Here is a 13,606-nt window from a genome sequence, read left to right as displayed (position 1 = left end):
GGGCTCTTTGACCTGCCCTGTTGCAGGTAGGAGAGTGGGAGGAGGATCTGCCCCAGAGATGCAGAGATCCGGGCACCTCCCAAACCTCCCAGCTGAGATGGCTGCAGGCTTCTCCTCGGGGTATCCGTCCTGCAGAAGCTTCTGAATGGAGGCCTGAAGGGAGCAGGGTATTTGCCCGGGGGGGGGAAATGTCCTGGAGTTCTGCTATTTGGGCATGTTTGGTACCCTGAATGTCACCTGCCACATGGCACCCTAGACTTTAGGGGGGTATTGCCTGTGGTGTCCGTACGTGCCAGCCCCACCTCCATACCCCAGAAGCTGGTGTCCCTTCAACGGGGTCTGCATGGAAATGGCTCACACTCTGAAGCTTGTTGCTTTTTATTACTGACTCCATATGCCTGTGAGGTTATATGCTTGTCCCCCAAGCCCCGGTCATCCCCAGATAAAGCCTGTGCCATCCCCAAATAAAGCCTGCACCACAGCTGCCACCAGACACCACCCCTTCTCTCTACAGCTGCCTGTATGCCTGATGTCTGCACATACCTTCACCCCAGGTAGGAGCACCTGTCCAGCAGCATGAGGCAGGCTGGCACTTAACACCCTCATTGGATCTCAAGAAAATGTCAACAGCCAGAGCCATTCTTCTCAGACCAGCTCAATTTTAATTCTGAGGTGACAAAGATACAGGTGGAGTCAGTTTTAAGAAACATCCTCCAAATCCCATTCCTGCCACCAGGAAGGAGCTGAAGGTAATGCCACCCCGTCAGCAGTAGCTGTGCGGCGGTGATCAGGAAGTTGTGGTATAGACAGGACACCCTGGAGCTATGGGTCCCATTTGTAAATGGGTTTGCACACAGGCTTGGTTGGAAGAGTAGGTTTTAGGGCTGTCCTGAACAGCAGGCACTGGGGGTTACCTATTCTGAGCAAGTGGTGCCTGCCTGCCCACACAGTCCTGCTGGAGCCTGGTCCCGTGAGCTGGCTCACCCTGAGTGTGGGCCTGTGGGGCCCCTCAGCCCTACTGTGGGTGGCCCTGGTCTGCATCAAACTTGCAGGTTCTGCAGAACCAAGAGAGGGCGGGTCTGACGAGTGACCCCTTCTGTAGCCCAGCAGCTTCTCCCAACTGCAGTGGGAAGGAAGGTACCAGTGACGGCTAAGGGCTATGATGACCCTACACGTGAGCTGTGGCCACTTGCTGGGAGTAAAGCGGTGAGGACCGTCCATCTGGGCAGGCAGCCCGTACCACAGTGCACAGCATTGGCTACGCAGTGTGCTCACCAGAACCACGTCCCCTCAGCAAGAAGCCCTTTGTTCCATGGCCATGTAGCCAGAGGAACCATCTGTCGAAGGGAGCCAGATCTGGGAGGGGGTGCCTTCCCAGACCAGGCTGCTCCTGCGGCTTCCATTGCTGCCCTGAGGCTATGGAGCACTTGGGGGTGTCCTTGTCTTTACGGTAAGCACTTTGGTGGGAGAGCAGTGCAAAGGCTGCCAACAGAAAGTCATCACAACCACAGAGGAGAAGGTGTGGGGTCAGCGCTTCGTAGACAACACTGGATTATCCTCCCCCCACAAGGCCTGGAAGCTTCCAGGACAGATGATCATACTCCCCCCCCCCGCCCCCCATTTTATGTGGACCAAGTACAGGCCACAGCTGTGCTTTTGTCTTGGGGGAGGTTCATGAAGAATCTAGATTCAGGACCATTCCAGCAGCAGCCCCGGGAGGGGGGCAGGGAAGCCATCCGTGCCGGAGGCCGAGCCTAGGGGTCTACAAACAGCTGCCCTGGTGGTTATGGCAAAGCCACTGGCGCTTCAAAAGTATCCTGAAAATGTAAATAAACATTCCATATGCAGACTAGAGGTGATTTACACTTGAAACATTTAAATATAAAGCTGTAACTTAAGTGACAACCAAAAGAAAAAAAAAAAAAACAAGACGACTCAGCAACTGAGAAGGCTGAACACACACACAGGACACCCCAGACACGAGCCCACTAGGCGATGCCATTTTCATTGTGCCAACTTTATGCGCAGGGCACGCTAGTCCAGCTGTCTGGTCCCTCACGCTGTCTGGCACTGCACCCCAGCACGTGGCCCGTCCTCATCCTCCTCGTAGGCCTCCCTGTGCTGACGCCAGTTCTGCTCGCTGGGGTTGAACTCCTTCAGCTCCACCTGGTCCATGTCATCTGTGACCCTGACCTTCTGCCGTGGGGGCAGCAGGGCCTCCAGCTGAGGAAGCTTGTCTTGAGGAAGCCAGTGTTTCTCAGGGAAGATGACCTGTGGAGGGTGAGGTGGAGCTAGGTAGCGGCTGCCCCTCCCAGGGAGGCATGCCTAACACAGCCCACGACCACCATCTGGAACTTACTAGAAACTGGATGATCAGAGTCCCCTTCTCCAGGGGCGCTTTGTAGATGGGCATCCCTTCATTACGCACACACCTCAGGTCCCCGTGCTTTATCACCTCGCCTGCCGCAGAGAAGGGTCAGTTATGGAGCAGAAGACGGGAGTGGCCTGGTGACAGACCCTGCTGGGGGGCAAGGGGAAGCACCCCGGGCAACGTGCTGGCCCCTCCAGCACAAGGTAAACCACTCTGAATGCCGACCAGACCAGAGCACTGGAGCCTGGGAGCTGCAGGTGGTCCAGCCTGCCTTCCGGCACTGCCCACGATGCACGTTCTAAAGGCATCATGGGGTTTAGGCCCCTGAGCTCCAGGGTTCTGGCCCACATCTAAAAACATTGTCTCCCCACCACCACCCTGAAAAAGAAAGGGCGCAACGGTCGCCAGAAGCTAGCTCCATGCAGAATGAGGGTGGGGAGGGGACGCCCAGCATGGTTGCTCCATAGCCTGCCAAGGGAAAGGTGCCGAGGACCCTCTCTGGGTCGTGAGCGGCAGGGTCCTACTCGGTGTGGGGCCTTCAGCCTCAGGGCCTATGGCCGTCCTATGGGCTGGAAAGTTCTCCCATCTCTGTCCCTACGCCTCATGCTTCTGCCTCTACTTCAGAGGAGGCTGGGAAGATACACGCATGAGGCCCTCCAGCAGTTCCAGGTACCTGCCCCCCCCCAACCCTGAGTCTCAGCCCTCGGCAGCAGACAGAGGAGGAAGCAGCAGCCAAGCAACGAGAAGCCCAAATGAGAAGGTGAAGGGAAAGGACAATAAATGAAGGAGGAGGAGATTACTCCAGTGGAAGGTTCTCTGAAGCCTTGGCCATTCCCTGTCACTACGTGAGGAGGTGGGGTCTCCTCTGCCCCCCATCACTGACCCAGAGCCAGGCTGCCCATCAACTGTGGCCAAGGAGGATGAGCCATCTTAAAGCTGCACAGACGCCAGCCTGCTTGCACTCTCAGCACCACGGTCAGGGATAGGGCCCCAGGAGCAGGCCTGGACCTCACACTCATGACTGCTGCCTGGGGCTTCAGGGAGGCTGTGGCCCCCGTGGCCCCCAAGGCCCCCACTCGAGCAAGCGGAGGAACCAGGGACCTTGTGAGGGCTGCATTTCATGTTTTCATGAGAGTGGCGTGTTACCCTGCCATGTCCCCTCACATCAGTGTAGACGCACGTGGCAAAATGAGAAAGTAGGTCAAATGTTAACAACAGGCAGATCACGTACTGTGTTTATCATTACAACTTCTGGTTTGAAGTGGTTTCCAAATAAAAAATTAAAGAACTCTGATCAAGGCTTGGATATAGAATCCGTATCATTTTATGTCCAGAAAAGGAAGAAAGTGGAGGGAAAGAACAGAGAGAAGCAGCAGAGGGAACGAAGCCACAGAAAGAAGCCAGCAGGCAAGCAGGCAGCTCAAGATCCGCTCAAGCTACCAGCCACTACCGCCTCTGGAGAGGCAGCGGGCATCCCCACCCACCCTAAACCTCAGATGCTTCAGCAAGCTGCTCCTGACCCTGTCAGGGAGCCTGGGTATGTAGCCACCACCACCACTGCCCAGATGTGTGCTGACACGGATGAGTCATCTCCGTGCTACCTGGAGACTGCTTCAAGTTCAGTCCACACACCCCCCCGCCTTCTGCCGTCCTCCTCTGGCCCCTCCCGGCCCCCGTGGGCGTGTGCAGGTGAGTGGGTCTGCATGAGCAGCCAAGGCTGAGTTGACAGGCAACGTCTTCTGAGGAAAATTCTACTTTAAAATATCCCTGATGGGTAATCAGCAGCACGTGAGCTGGGGGGGCACATGAGGAAGGTGGCACTGCCACCACCTGTTACCCCTCATGTCTTACCCAATTAATTTTTAAAAGTTTGAGTTAAATTGGCAGGTTCCAGTGAGAGCACTGGATGCCAGGATTCCTGTGGGAGGCTCTTTCCCCTGACTCTGAATTCTTTTTCTAGAATATTTAAAACATTCAGAAACTTCTCAAGTCATTAGCGATGACTCAACTCAAAGAAGACGAAGTCTCACTACTGTCCAGTGCGAAGCCAGGCCAGCGGCCAGCCATGTCACACACAGCCGCCCTTCAGCACGACAGCCACAGACACGCCCCTGAAACATTACCTGACTTGGATGTAATAACGAGGATTCGGTCGTCCAGCGTTTTTATCGTCTTCTTGAAGCCACAGAGGGCTTCAGAAAGCTGAATTTTCATTTTCATGATCAGGTCGTGGCCTCGCCTCTGAAAGACACTATGATCCTTCTGATCAAGTACAATTATGACATCGCCAGGCTCCAGCTCAGGCTCCTGATCTCCTTCTCCATGAAACAGTATCTTTTGCCCATCTTTCATACCTATGAGACATCATCCTTTCTGATTAGCATTTCTCTCTCTTAAAAAAACCATACTTTCTACAAAGCTATGAAGATGGCACACAGTCCCCTGAGGGTTTTTACTCGTCAAACCTCCCAACCTCATGGGCACGGGGACCAGAACAATAGCTGGATCGCCAAGAGAAAGAAGGCCACGCCTCCCCTGGCACACAGCCCCTTGGGTGGCTGCCACACCCGCCACTGCACGCACATGGTCACCACCCACTGATGCTGCACGCATGGTGCAAGGCTCTGGGGGTGTGTACCAGAATGCTTAAACAGAAGTCCTCTAAGGATACCCGTGTTGGTTTGGGTATTGATTTGTGTACTTTGGTCTCATCTCTCACGTAGAACATATTCACCAGATTAGGAGCTCACAAAATAATCCAGAAATACCTGGAGAACCACTAACAATGAGCGAGGCCTTAAAATGACAGTGTCAGCAGGATGGAGAGCAGGGGAGGGCTGTACGTGGGGGAATCTCGGCAGTCGGGGGTCACGTGTAAAGGAAGGAGCTCTCCGGCCAGTGAACGGCCGAGGTGGTCAAGAAAAAGATGCCCCGTGACTCCAAGGGGATGGCTTGAGGAGGACGGGAGGGCACTTAACCAAAATCAAGGTCAAGCACCTTTGAGGGCACTGAAAAACCTTCAAAATGGATCGTTTTTGATCTGGAGGCAGCAGACTGCAGCAGGCAGACTGGGCTGGTGATGGGGATGGCAGTGAAGCCAGGTGGGGAACTGGGAACAGGAGGGCTGGGGCGCACTCGGCCCCGTCCGGATGTCTTGCCCTGCGTCCCACATCCCAGAAGCCTGACCTGTGCACCCCACAGTCAGCTGCCGGAAGCACTCCCAGTGGTGTGGAGTGCTAAGCTGTGTAGCCTCACCTTTCTCGACGTGTACCTCGATAATCTTCTTCTCTCGGATCACCTTGGCACCGCTGCAGCTCTCACAGCGGTCCTTGGGGTTGATACGCTCGCCCTGGCCCTTGCATTCAATGCACACGGTCTGGATCTGCTGTACCATGCCCGGCCCGATCTGCTGGATGTGGATCTGCATCCCGCGGCCCTTGCACAGAGGGCACTTCTCCACGGACCCCTTCTTCCCGCCAACACCTGGAGGGAGGTGCGGCAGGAGTGAGAGCCGGGCTCCTCTGCAGACAGCCCGTCCCTCTGGGCGCCAGGGCAGGGGTTTTGGGCCCTGACATGGGACCCCGGGGTTGGAGCTCTATTTATAGGCGTGGAAAGCAATGCACAGAGTCTGGATGATTCTAACCAAGCAGTAACATCCAGATGTTAACACATGACCTTGAATGTTTGTAGCTTTGGCCATGCCCAGCCAAATGCATTCCTTGAGCTTCACCAGCGATACTGTCTCCCACCCCTGCCTACAGGTAACCGAGGGGGCTGGGCTGAGAGACCTGGCGTGGGGCAGCCCAGCTCAACCAACTCAGGACGTGTGTCTGAAATCACCAGACACGACTTTTCTTGAAAATTCCTATTTTTAAAAACCGTGTTAGTTACATTTACATGGAGTTACATTGAGTCAGGAACAGTAAACTATGGCCAGCTGCCTGGCTTTGTGAATCAGGCTTTACTGGCACCCAGACACATCTGCTTATTTGTGCCAACAGCCGCTGGGGACCCTGTAGCCCCTGGACCTGGAACACTTCCTATCTGGCCCCTAAGTTGGGTGAACTATCTCAGGTTTCTAATGTTCAAAATAATGATCAACATGTTAAATGTCAGTCCAAAGAAAAAGCATACAGGGCAAACTAAGATTCAGCCCTTAGGCTACCTGTTTGCAACTGTTTGACCCTTACATTTGAAAAGATACACAATTCTTTTTCTCTGAATTAGAAAACAATCAGAACTTTCTAGATCTAAGGGATCACAGCTATAGGACTCCTTCAAACATTAATTTTTACCTTCACATTTCTCACAAATTACATTTTTCTGGAGGGCCAACTTCTTTGTCACTCCATTATACAAATCTTCCAGAGTTACAGACAACTGATGTACGACGTTCTTGCCTTATGGAGGAGAGAGACACAGTTAGTACCACAGTGGACACTACGGGCCATGGAAAATCCCGCCTGCCTGAGGCCTGAGCCCTAGCTGCGGAGCCACGCCCACACTCCCTTCCCACTGGAGGTGCTGCTTCAGCCCCACCCGCCTCCCCCAGCCGAGAACAAATGCCCTTTGTAGTGAAGAGCTGGTTATTCGATCATTTATAGAAGTCAACAGTAAGACTTCCCATCTCCTCAGAACAAACCTGAGAGCGATGGTGGGGAGGGGAGGCCCCCAGCAGGGCCATGGGTCCTCCCCAGGAAAGCCCTTCCTTCCCTCGAAGATGGTGTGACCACCAGTCTGGGAACTTTTAACCGAAACTCTTCCCTGAGCCTCATGCTCTGTAGCTCTGCACGGTTGAGGCTTTCTGTAATCTGTGGTCAAGTGGGAACTCTGCTGACACCTGATCTGTGGACCCTGCACCTTGGGGCTCCAGGCCAGGGTCAGACAGCCCACAACTGCCCCTGGGGCTCACACTGTTGTGGAGACACGCTGTCCCCATTTATTTGCTGTTAACCTGGAAAGACAACTGGACTCAGTATGAAGCTGTCCACCTCAAGACCCAAGCTTGTAACTGTGTCCCTGTCAATTATCCGAGCCAGCGACACAGGGGTCATGGGGCCAGGGCTTGTCCTCGTGATCAGCTGATTATCCGCACCCTGTGTTCAAGACTGGATGACCAAGCTTCTGAAGCTCAGAATGGATTATAATGTGAGAACAAGTACCGCCTTATCCATCCAGGGCCCCAGGATTTTAATAAGCTTGGCTGGCTGTCTAGTTTCCAGGTCCCTGGTAACCTGGGGGAAGCGGCGACTAGAGACCACTGCCTACAGCCAGAGGGGCGGCTCCGGGCCGGCAGGAGGGAAGAGGTGGGGAAACCAACCCCAGAACAAAGGCCCTCACCTCACCCCAGGGGGTGATGCTGCCAACCATGACTCACGCTCCAAAGACACAGGCAGGTGGTCTCTTACAAAGATGTCCCCACATAATGGCTTGAATTCCATTCTCTGGAAAATCTGAGCAGCCCCAGAAAATGACACACACTGCAGAGTGCCAGCCAGAAACAGCTTACACGGGCGCAGGGCAGGAGGTGCCATGATGTCCCATAGGATGTGCAAGGGCCTGAGCCCAATAAGGGAGAAACAGGACAAGCTCCCCTCCTCCTCTCTGCTCGCCACCCCATCTGCTGCCTCTCAGGTGGCATCTGCAGGTGTCAGGTGAGTGCATCAGGTGCTAGGAGGCTCCAGGTAGCCTGGATACCACAGAACGGGGAACCACTTACAGCTGAAGGTCCACCCTGATTCCAGGAACATGTAGGATTTTAAAACTATAAAACTTGCTTAGTGCCTTTAAAAAGCACTTACCTCTTCTCTCTCTAGCCATCCGTCCCCCACCACCAAAGAACATGTCAAAGATGTCCATGGGCGAAGAGAAGCTGGGGCTGCCTGAGCCTCCTTCCTTAATCGCCTGTTCACCACCCTGGTCATAAATGTCCCTTTTCTTTGGATCTGAAAGCACTTCATATGCCTGGGATATAAGCTTAAACTTTAAAGAGAGAGAAAGAGAAAAGAAAGAAGATTTGAGTTTCATTGAAGCAACCCACGGCAAGGAATGCAATGATGGAGGTACTCCGTACCCCGACACCCAGACCAGCAGGCCAGCCCGTGTGCTCCCCTCACGGACAGGGACCGAGGGCCAGCGTTGCTAAGGAGCCAATGAACACGAGAGAGTGTGCCGTGGTGCTGGGGAATGGACACTCCTCCCTACCTCAGCTGCCCCGGACAGGAAGCCAGAGGCAGTCAGGCCAGGCCAGGGCTTACCCCAGGCTCCCAGGTACGGCCGCAGGCCTTAGGGACACAAGGACTACTTCCCCAGTTTACCTGCGTGAGACGCCTCGTGCACACCCCCACCCGGTCTCCGCAGCTCAGTTAACACCAACACCAACACCTCATTTCCTGTCCCTCTCATCTGTCAACACATCCTTCTGGCACTGCCTCCCAATGCTGACCTCCAGCACCCTGACACACAAAATGCCCCACATGTCGCACTCACGCTTAGTATGTCACCAGAATCCAATTGTAAGAAAGGTATCAGAAAAACCAAATTGAAAGACATTCTGCAAAACTAAAAGAGAACAAAGTGCAGCGTGTGATCCAGGACTAGGGAAAATCACTACAGGAGACGTTGCAACGACCAGAGAATGTGAGTTTATTCCTTGATGTTCAACTTCTCCAACGTGCTAAGTGGACTGCGGTTACATACAATGGGGTTTTCACAGGAGAAACACACTGAAGTGTTTCGGGGGACAGGCTATGAGGCCTGCAAGCATAACGAGAAGCTGGTGAAGCAGAGGCTGCCCCTGGTTACAGCGTGAGGTGCTCACTGCCCCACGCCCACCTCTCCTCCAGGTACATGAAGGTTTTAAAGTAAAATTAGAACACAGTCCACTATCCCTAATCCACCCCTTCTTGCCACTCCACCTACCCAGCCTATGGAGGCCACCAGCTTGCACCTACATCACAGCCATAATCCCAACGGCCTCCCACCTCCTCAAGCCCGTCTCCGCTGAGCACACTGCTGCCATGGTGGGCCACCAGTCCTCTGACCCAGGTCCCAAAGGTGGTCTGTGGCACCAGAGTCCGAGCCGGGCCTCGCTCTGGGCCATGTGGCCAGCCCACACCACCTCACGCTCCCTGAGGCTTCCGTCAGACCCCTCTCTCCCCCTGCCCCACGGAGTCTACTTTGAGCTCAGCTTCGTCCACTGCTGTGTCCCAGGGCCTAGAACAACGTTTGCGTGTGAAAGGCAGGTGGCAGATATTGTCAGGTGAATGGCTCAATTCTAGAGGAATATGGGCAGAAGGGTCTTGGCCCTGCAGAGCTGTCTGCAGTCTGAGAGAATAGCCCACAACACCACTGGCTCCGTAAAACAGGAAAATGTGCTCTGAGGAAGCAAATATGGAAATTCAACAGAGAAGCTAGGTTTTCTCTTGTATTACAGACTCCTGAGAGAGATCGAAATCTGTAATTCATCAATAATAAGTAAGACCTAACAAACAAGTCCTCAAGGGATGTCAGAATCAGACTCTTGTCCGTGACCTGCACCTGCTCCCTATGCCTTCGACTTCCTGCTGACAGTAGGGGCGCACATCATGGACCAGATAAATACACTTCTCGAGAATTTCCACTAGAAACACTCCCCAAATACTCTGGTCAATCTAGGAAGCAAAGCAACACCGCGTCACTTGGGAATTCATCAGAGGAGCGTCTCCCCCAGGGTCAGGGCTCCCACCAGCATGAGCAGGTCTGGCCCACCTCTGAGGCACCAGAATTCCAGAGTCTAATCTGGGTTCCGGCCTGTACCCTGTCCTCTAAGCTGAAAATCCACACCAGCTCACCTTTCAGACTGTGATCATCTGCCAGGGGACCTTAATGAGATCACCGTTCAGCCAGGAAAAAATGACTTTGAGATGATGTTGTAACTTGGAAGAGGGTTTGTGATAGAATATTAGGTGGTAAGAAGAAAAGCTACCAGGATGACCATGCAGGATCAACCACCTGGAAAAGGCTGCCTGCAGAGAGGCACAGGAAAAGCCATTGGGAGATGTGTACATGGGGGGGTTTTCTCTAGAGTCTCATATTTCCTGTACTGTAATGCTCTCTTTTATGATTTTTTTAATGATTTTTAACTTGAAAATTTATTATTCAAACTAAAAGTTACAGTGAAATTGGCCAAAAAAACCAAACTCATCTCAAGCTGATGAGGGTAACAGCCAAGAATATGCCCCCAGCACGGCCCCCAAAGGGGACTGGCCTCCTGACCCCCTGCCCGGGAATCCTGCAGAAAAGCAGCGTAGAGGGGGTAAGTACAGACTCCGCGGAGCACCTGACAGCAAGCACGGGCTGCCCAATGCTTAGCAACCCAGGACAACAGGGCACAAAACAAAAGCCAGCACCCAGAGCTGGCTCACTTGCCTCCCGACAGAGGAAAGTAGTGAATCTATTTTTGAAGAGACATTAATAATACAGTGACAACCTTAGGAGGGAAAAAAAAAAAAAAAAAGTTGTGCCAGTTCTCCCCATGACAAATACAGGAGAAAGCAGCAGTCTACACCGTGCGCCCAGCACACAGCAGGACCAGAAAGTAGGGATCTGGTGGGTCAGTGAGTCTCCTGTCAGGTTTCTATGAACTGCATCCCCGTCTCCTCACCCCCCTTTGATTTGCAGCCCCATGGCCGCTGGGCTCCCAGCTTCCCTCCCAAACAGTCTGGGTACGGGGTCTGCTCCTCCTCCCACACAGTGCCCCTCACTCAGCCAGCCTGCACACATCCTAGTGCCAGCACTACGAAAGCCGGACAGCAGGCCCTGGCCGCCACCAGGGAGGGGAGGACGGGGCCAGAGGCTCTGGGCAGGGGTTAGGGCAGCCCGCTGGAACCCCCACACTGATGGCTTTCGTGCTTCACGAGATGGGGGGACATGACAAAACCCTGCCTACTCACCAAGAGCCTCACTTAGGTGACAGGGTTTGGTGCCTGGCTCTAAAAGGTTGAAAACAAACCACATGGCCCCTGCCACAGGTCCGCACAGGGCAACACCTACAGAAATGCTGTGGAGGTCAAGCCCAAGTTCTAGAGCACAGACCCACTCCACGTGCACATGCACAGCCCTGAACTTCGGAGATGTGACCTGGAACAGGCTCAAGCGGCCTTCTGAGTGTCACACCAGAAGCCTGGACGTGCTCCCCTCGCGGGAGATCCTCACCAACAGGCTCCACCGACCCTGCTAGCACGTCCTGAATCACTAGCAGTGCGCAGAAAGCCAGGGCCTGTGAAAGCTACAGTAAGCCCTCTAAATATAGATGAGAACGCGAGTGAGCAATGCACAAACGTCTCACAGGAGAGCATGTTACGTTTGTGACAGCCACGCTCGGCACATGTGGCTAAATATAAATATGCCATCATGGCAGCCAGCAGCCGCCCCTCCTGCAGCAGACGGCTCCTCGTGGAGAGTGAACGCAGGCTGGCCTGGTCTCCAAGGGTCTGGGCGCCGGACGGCGGCTTCCCCAGCGGCCTGGGTGTCAGTGCTGGCCCTGTTCCAGGAGCCTCCCCACCACCACTGAGACTTCCAGAGTTTCATGAGAAAGTGGCAGACAGTGGACAGAGGGCTGGGACTGCCAGCAGCTTTCCCAAGACTCAGTTTAGGTCCTGCCAGTCACCGACTCAGGCTGGCTCTGCCCCCTGCAAGGAACATTTCATTCAGGTCCCCATTAGACAGAGTATTTCCAGGCTCTCGGTCCTTAGAATCAACTGTGGGTCATTTGTCACCGAAAACGTGGAATATTCCTGCAAAATGATGTGTCAGGGTAGAGATCTGTGTGTCTGTTTCAAAACTAGGATCATTCAGGGCCTGACGACCTTGACCCAGCAAGACCTAGGCACACCAACGGAATTGGGTCCGGCCCCCGAGCCTGACCCGGGCTTGCCCTGGTACTGGCCCAGGTCCAAGCAGCTCGTCCCCTGGGCTTCTGCATCCAGGAGGAAAGAACACAAAATTCCACCCAGCACAGCAAGTGCATGACTTCTGCCGGCCGCGCCTCCGTTTGTGGGGGGGGGCTGCCCCTCCTCCGAGCCGCCCTCGGCCTGTGCCCACCCGCGCTGCAGGGGCCGTGGGGCCTGCCCACCGGGGGAGACGCGATGCAGGGGTCCCCAGGGGTCCCAGGGCCCGCGGTGACCCTGACCGCAGCCCCCCACACCCGCAGTCTAACCCCAGCCGACCCCAGCCCCTCGTCTGCGGCCCCCGCACCTTCTCGCCCTCATCCGGGTTCTTGTCCGGGTGGTACTTGAGCGCCAGCTTCCGGTAGGCCTTCTTGATCTCCTCGGGGGACGCGCTGGGCTTCACCCCCAGGATGTCGTAGTACTGCGTCTCCTTCACCATCTTGGCTCTGCGGGCGGGCGGGGCGGGCGAGGCCGGTCAGTGCGCCCCCGACGACCCGCCGCCCGCCCGCGCTCCCGCTCCCGCTCCCGCTCCCGCTCGGGCTCCCGCTCCGCCGCCGCCGCCGCCGCGGGCACCGCCGCACTCGGCCTCCGGCTCCTCCGCCGCGGGTTTTATTCGGCGCCGGCGGAAGGTTCCGCGAGGAGACAGTGACGCCACAGACGCCCAGAACCTTCGCGGAGGTTCCGGCGGCGCCCCGGCGGGCGGCGGGAGGGGTGGGGGGAGGGGGCGGGAAGAGGAGGGGGGAGGGGAGGGGAGGGGAGAGGGGAGGGGGCACCCCGAGCCAGGACGCCGGGCCTCGGACACCCGACCCGCGGACCCCGCCCCTGCACCCGGTCCCGGGACCCCCGAGCCACGACCCCGACCCCGTACCCTAGACCCTGGACCCGGGACGCCTGATCCCCGACCCGGGACACCCGGCCCCGGACCCCGAACCTGGTCCCTGGACGCGAGAGCCCCGCCCCGGACCCCGGGACCCCCGGACCCCGGACCCCGGGACCCTCCCCGCTCGAGGACCCCCGCGCCCGGACGGCCGACTGCCCGGCCCCCAGCCCCCAGCCCCCAGCCCCGCCCGCCCGCCCGCCCGCGCGACCCGCCCGCTCACCCCGGCTCCTCGGCCGGCGGCTCCTCCGGCTGCCCGTCTGACTCCCCGGAGCTCCAGCTCTGGCCGCCGCCCCGGGCCATGGTGGGGAGCTGGGAAGGGGGCTTCGGCGAGGGGGCCGCCCTGCGCCCAGGTGCGTGCGCCCCGGGTGCGTGGGGGCCGCAGGTCCGACGGCCGGACGGCCCGAGGGGGCGCGCGGGCGGGAACCC

At 56.3% G+C, this 13,606-nt stretch overlaps 1 protein-coding gene across 1 annotated transcript; it reads right to left on the bottom strand.

Moving 5' to 3' along the window:
- Positions 1-1,856: 1,856 nt before the first annotated feature.
- Positions 1,857-13,556, bottom strand: DNAJA4 (DnaJ heat shock protein family (Hsp40) member A4). Its single transcript, XM_077874797.1, has 8 exons — positions 13,401-13,556; positions 12,608-12,746; positions 8,173-8,353; positions 6,667-6,771; positions 5,627-5,854; positions 4,495-4,725; positions 2,360-2,460; positions 1,857-2,271 (listed from the first exon to the last, which is right to left on the bottom strand). Exons 1-8 carry the CDS (start codon positions 13,478-13,480, stop codon positions 2,056-2,058), a joined length of 1,281 nt encoding a protein of 426 aa, XP_077730923.1. The 5' UTR covers positions 13,481-13,556; the 3' UTR covers positions 1,857-2,055.
- Between the last annotated feature and the right edge of the window lie 50 nt (positions 13,557-13,606).

This window comes from Canis aureus, chromosome 2, assembly GCF_053574225.1.
Source record: "Canis aureus isolate CA01 chromosome 2, VMU_Caureus_v.1.0, whole genome shotgun sequence".
Classification (NCBI taxonomy): domain Eukaryota; kingdom Metazoa; phylum Chordata; class Mammalia; order Carnivora; family Canidae; genus Canis; species Canis aureus.
This window is presented reverse-complemented; position numbering and strand designations above follow the sequence as displayed.

Bases quoted from the DNA above. Each gene is read 5' to 3' on its own strand.
- DNAJA4 (XM_077874797.1), bottom strand. From the start codon at position 13,480: ATGGCCCGGGGCGGCGGCCAGAGCTGGAGCTCCGGGGAGTCAGACGGG. The intron at 12,747-13,400 runs GTGAGCGGGCGG...GCCCGCCCGCAG, and splicing joins CCGCCGGCCGAGGAGCCGGG to AGCCAAGATGGTGAAGGAGA. The intron at 2,272-2,359 runs GTAAGTTCCAGA...CACCCTCCACAG, and splicing joins CTCTGATCATCCAGTTTCTA to GTCATCTTCCCTGAGAAACA.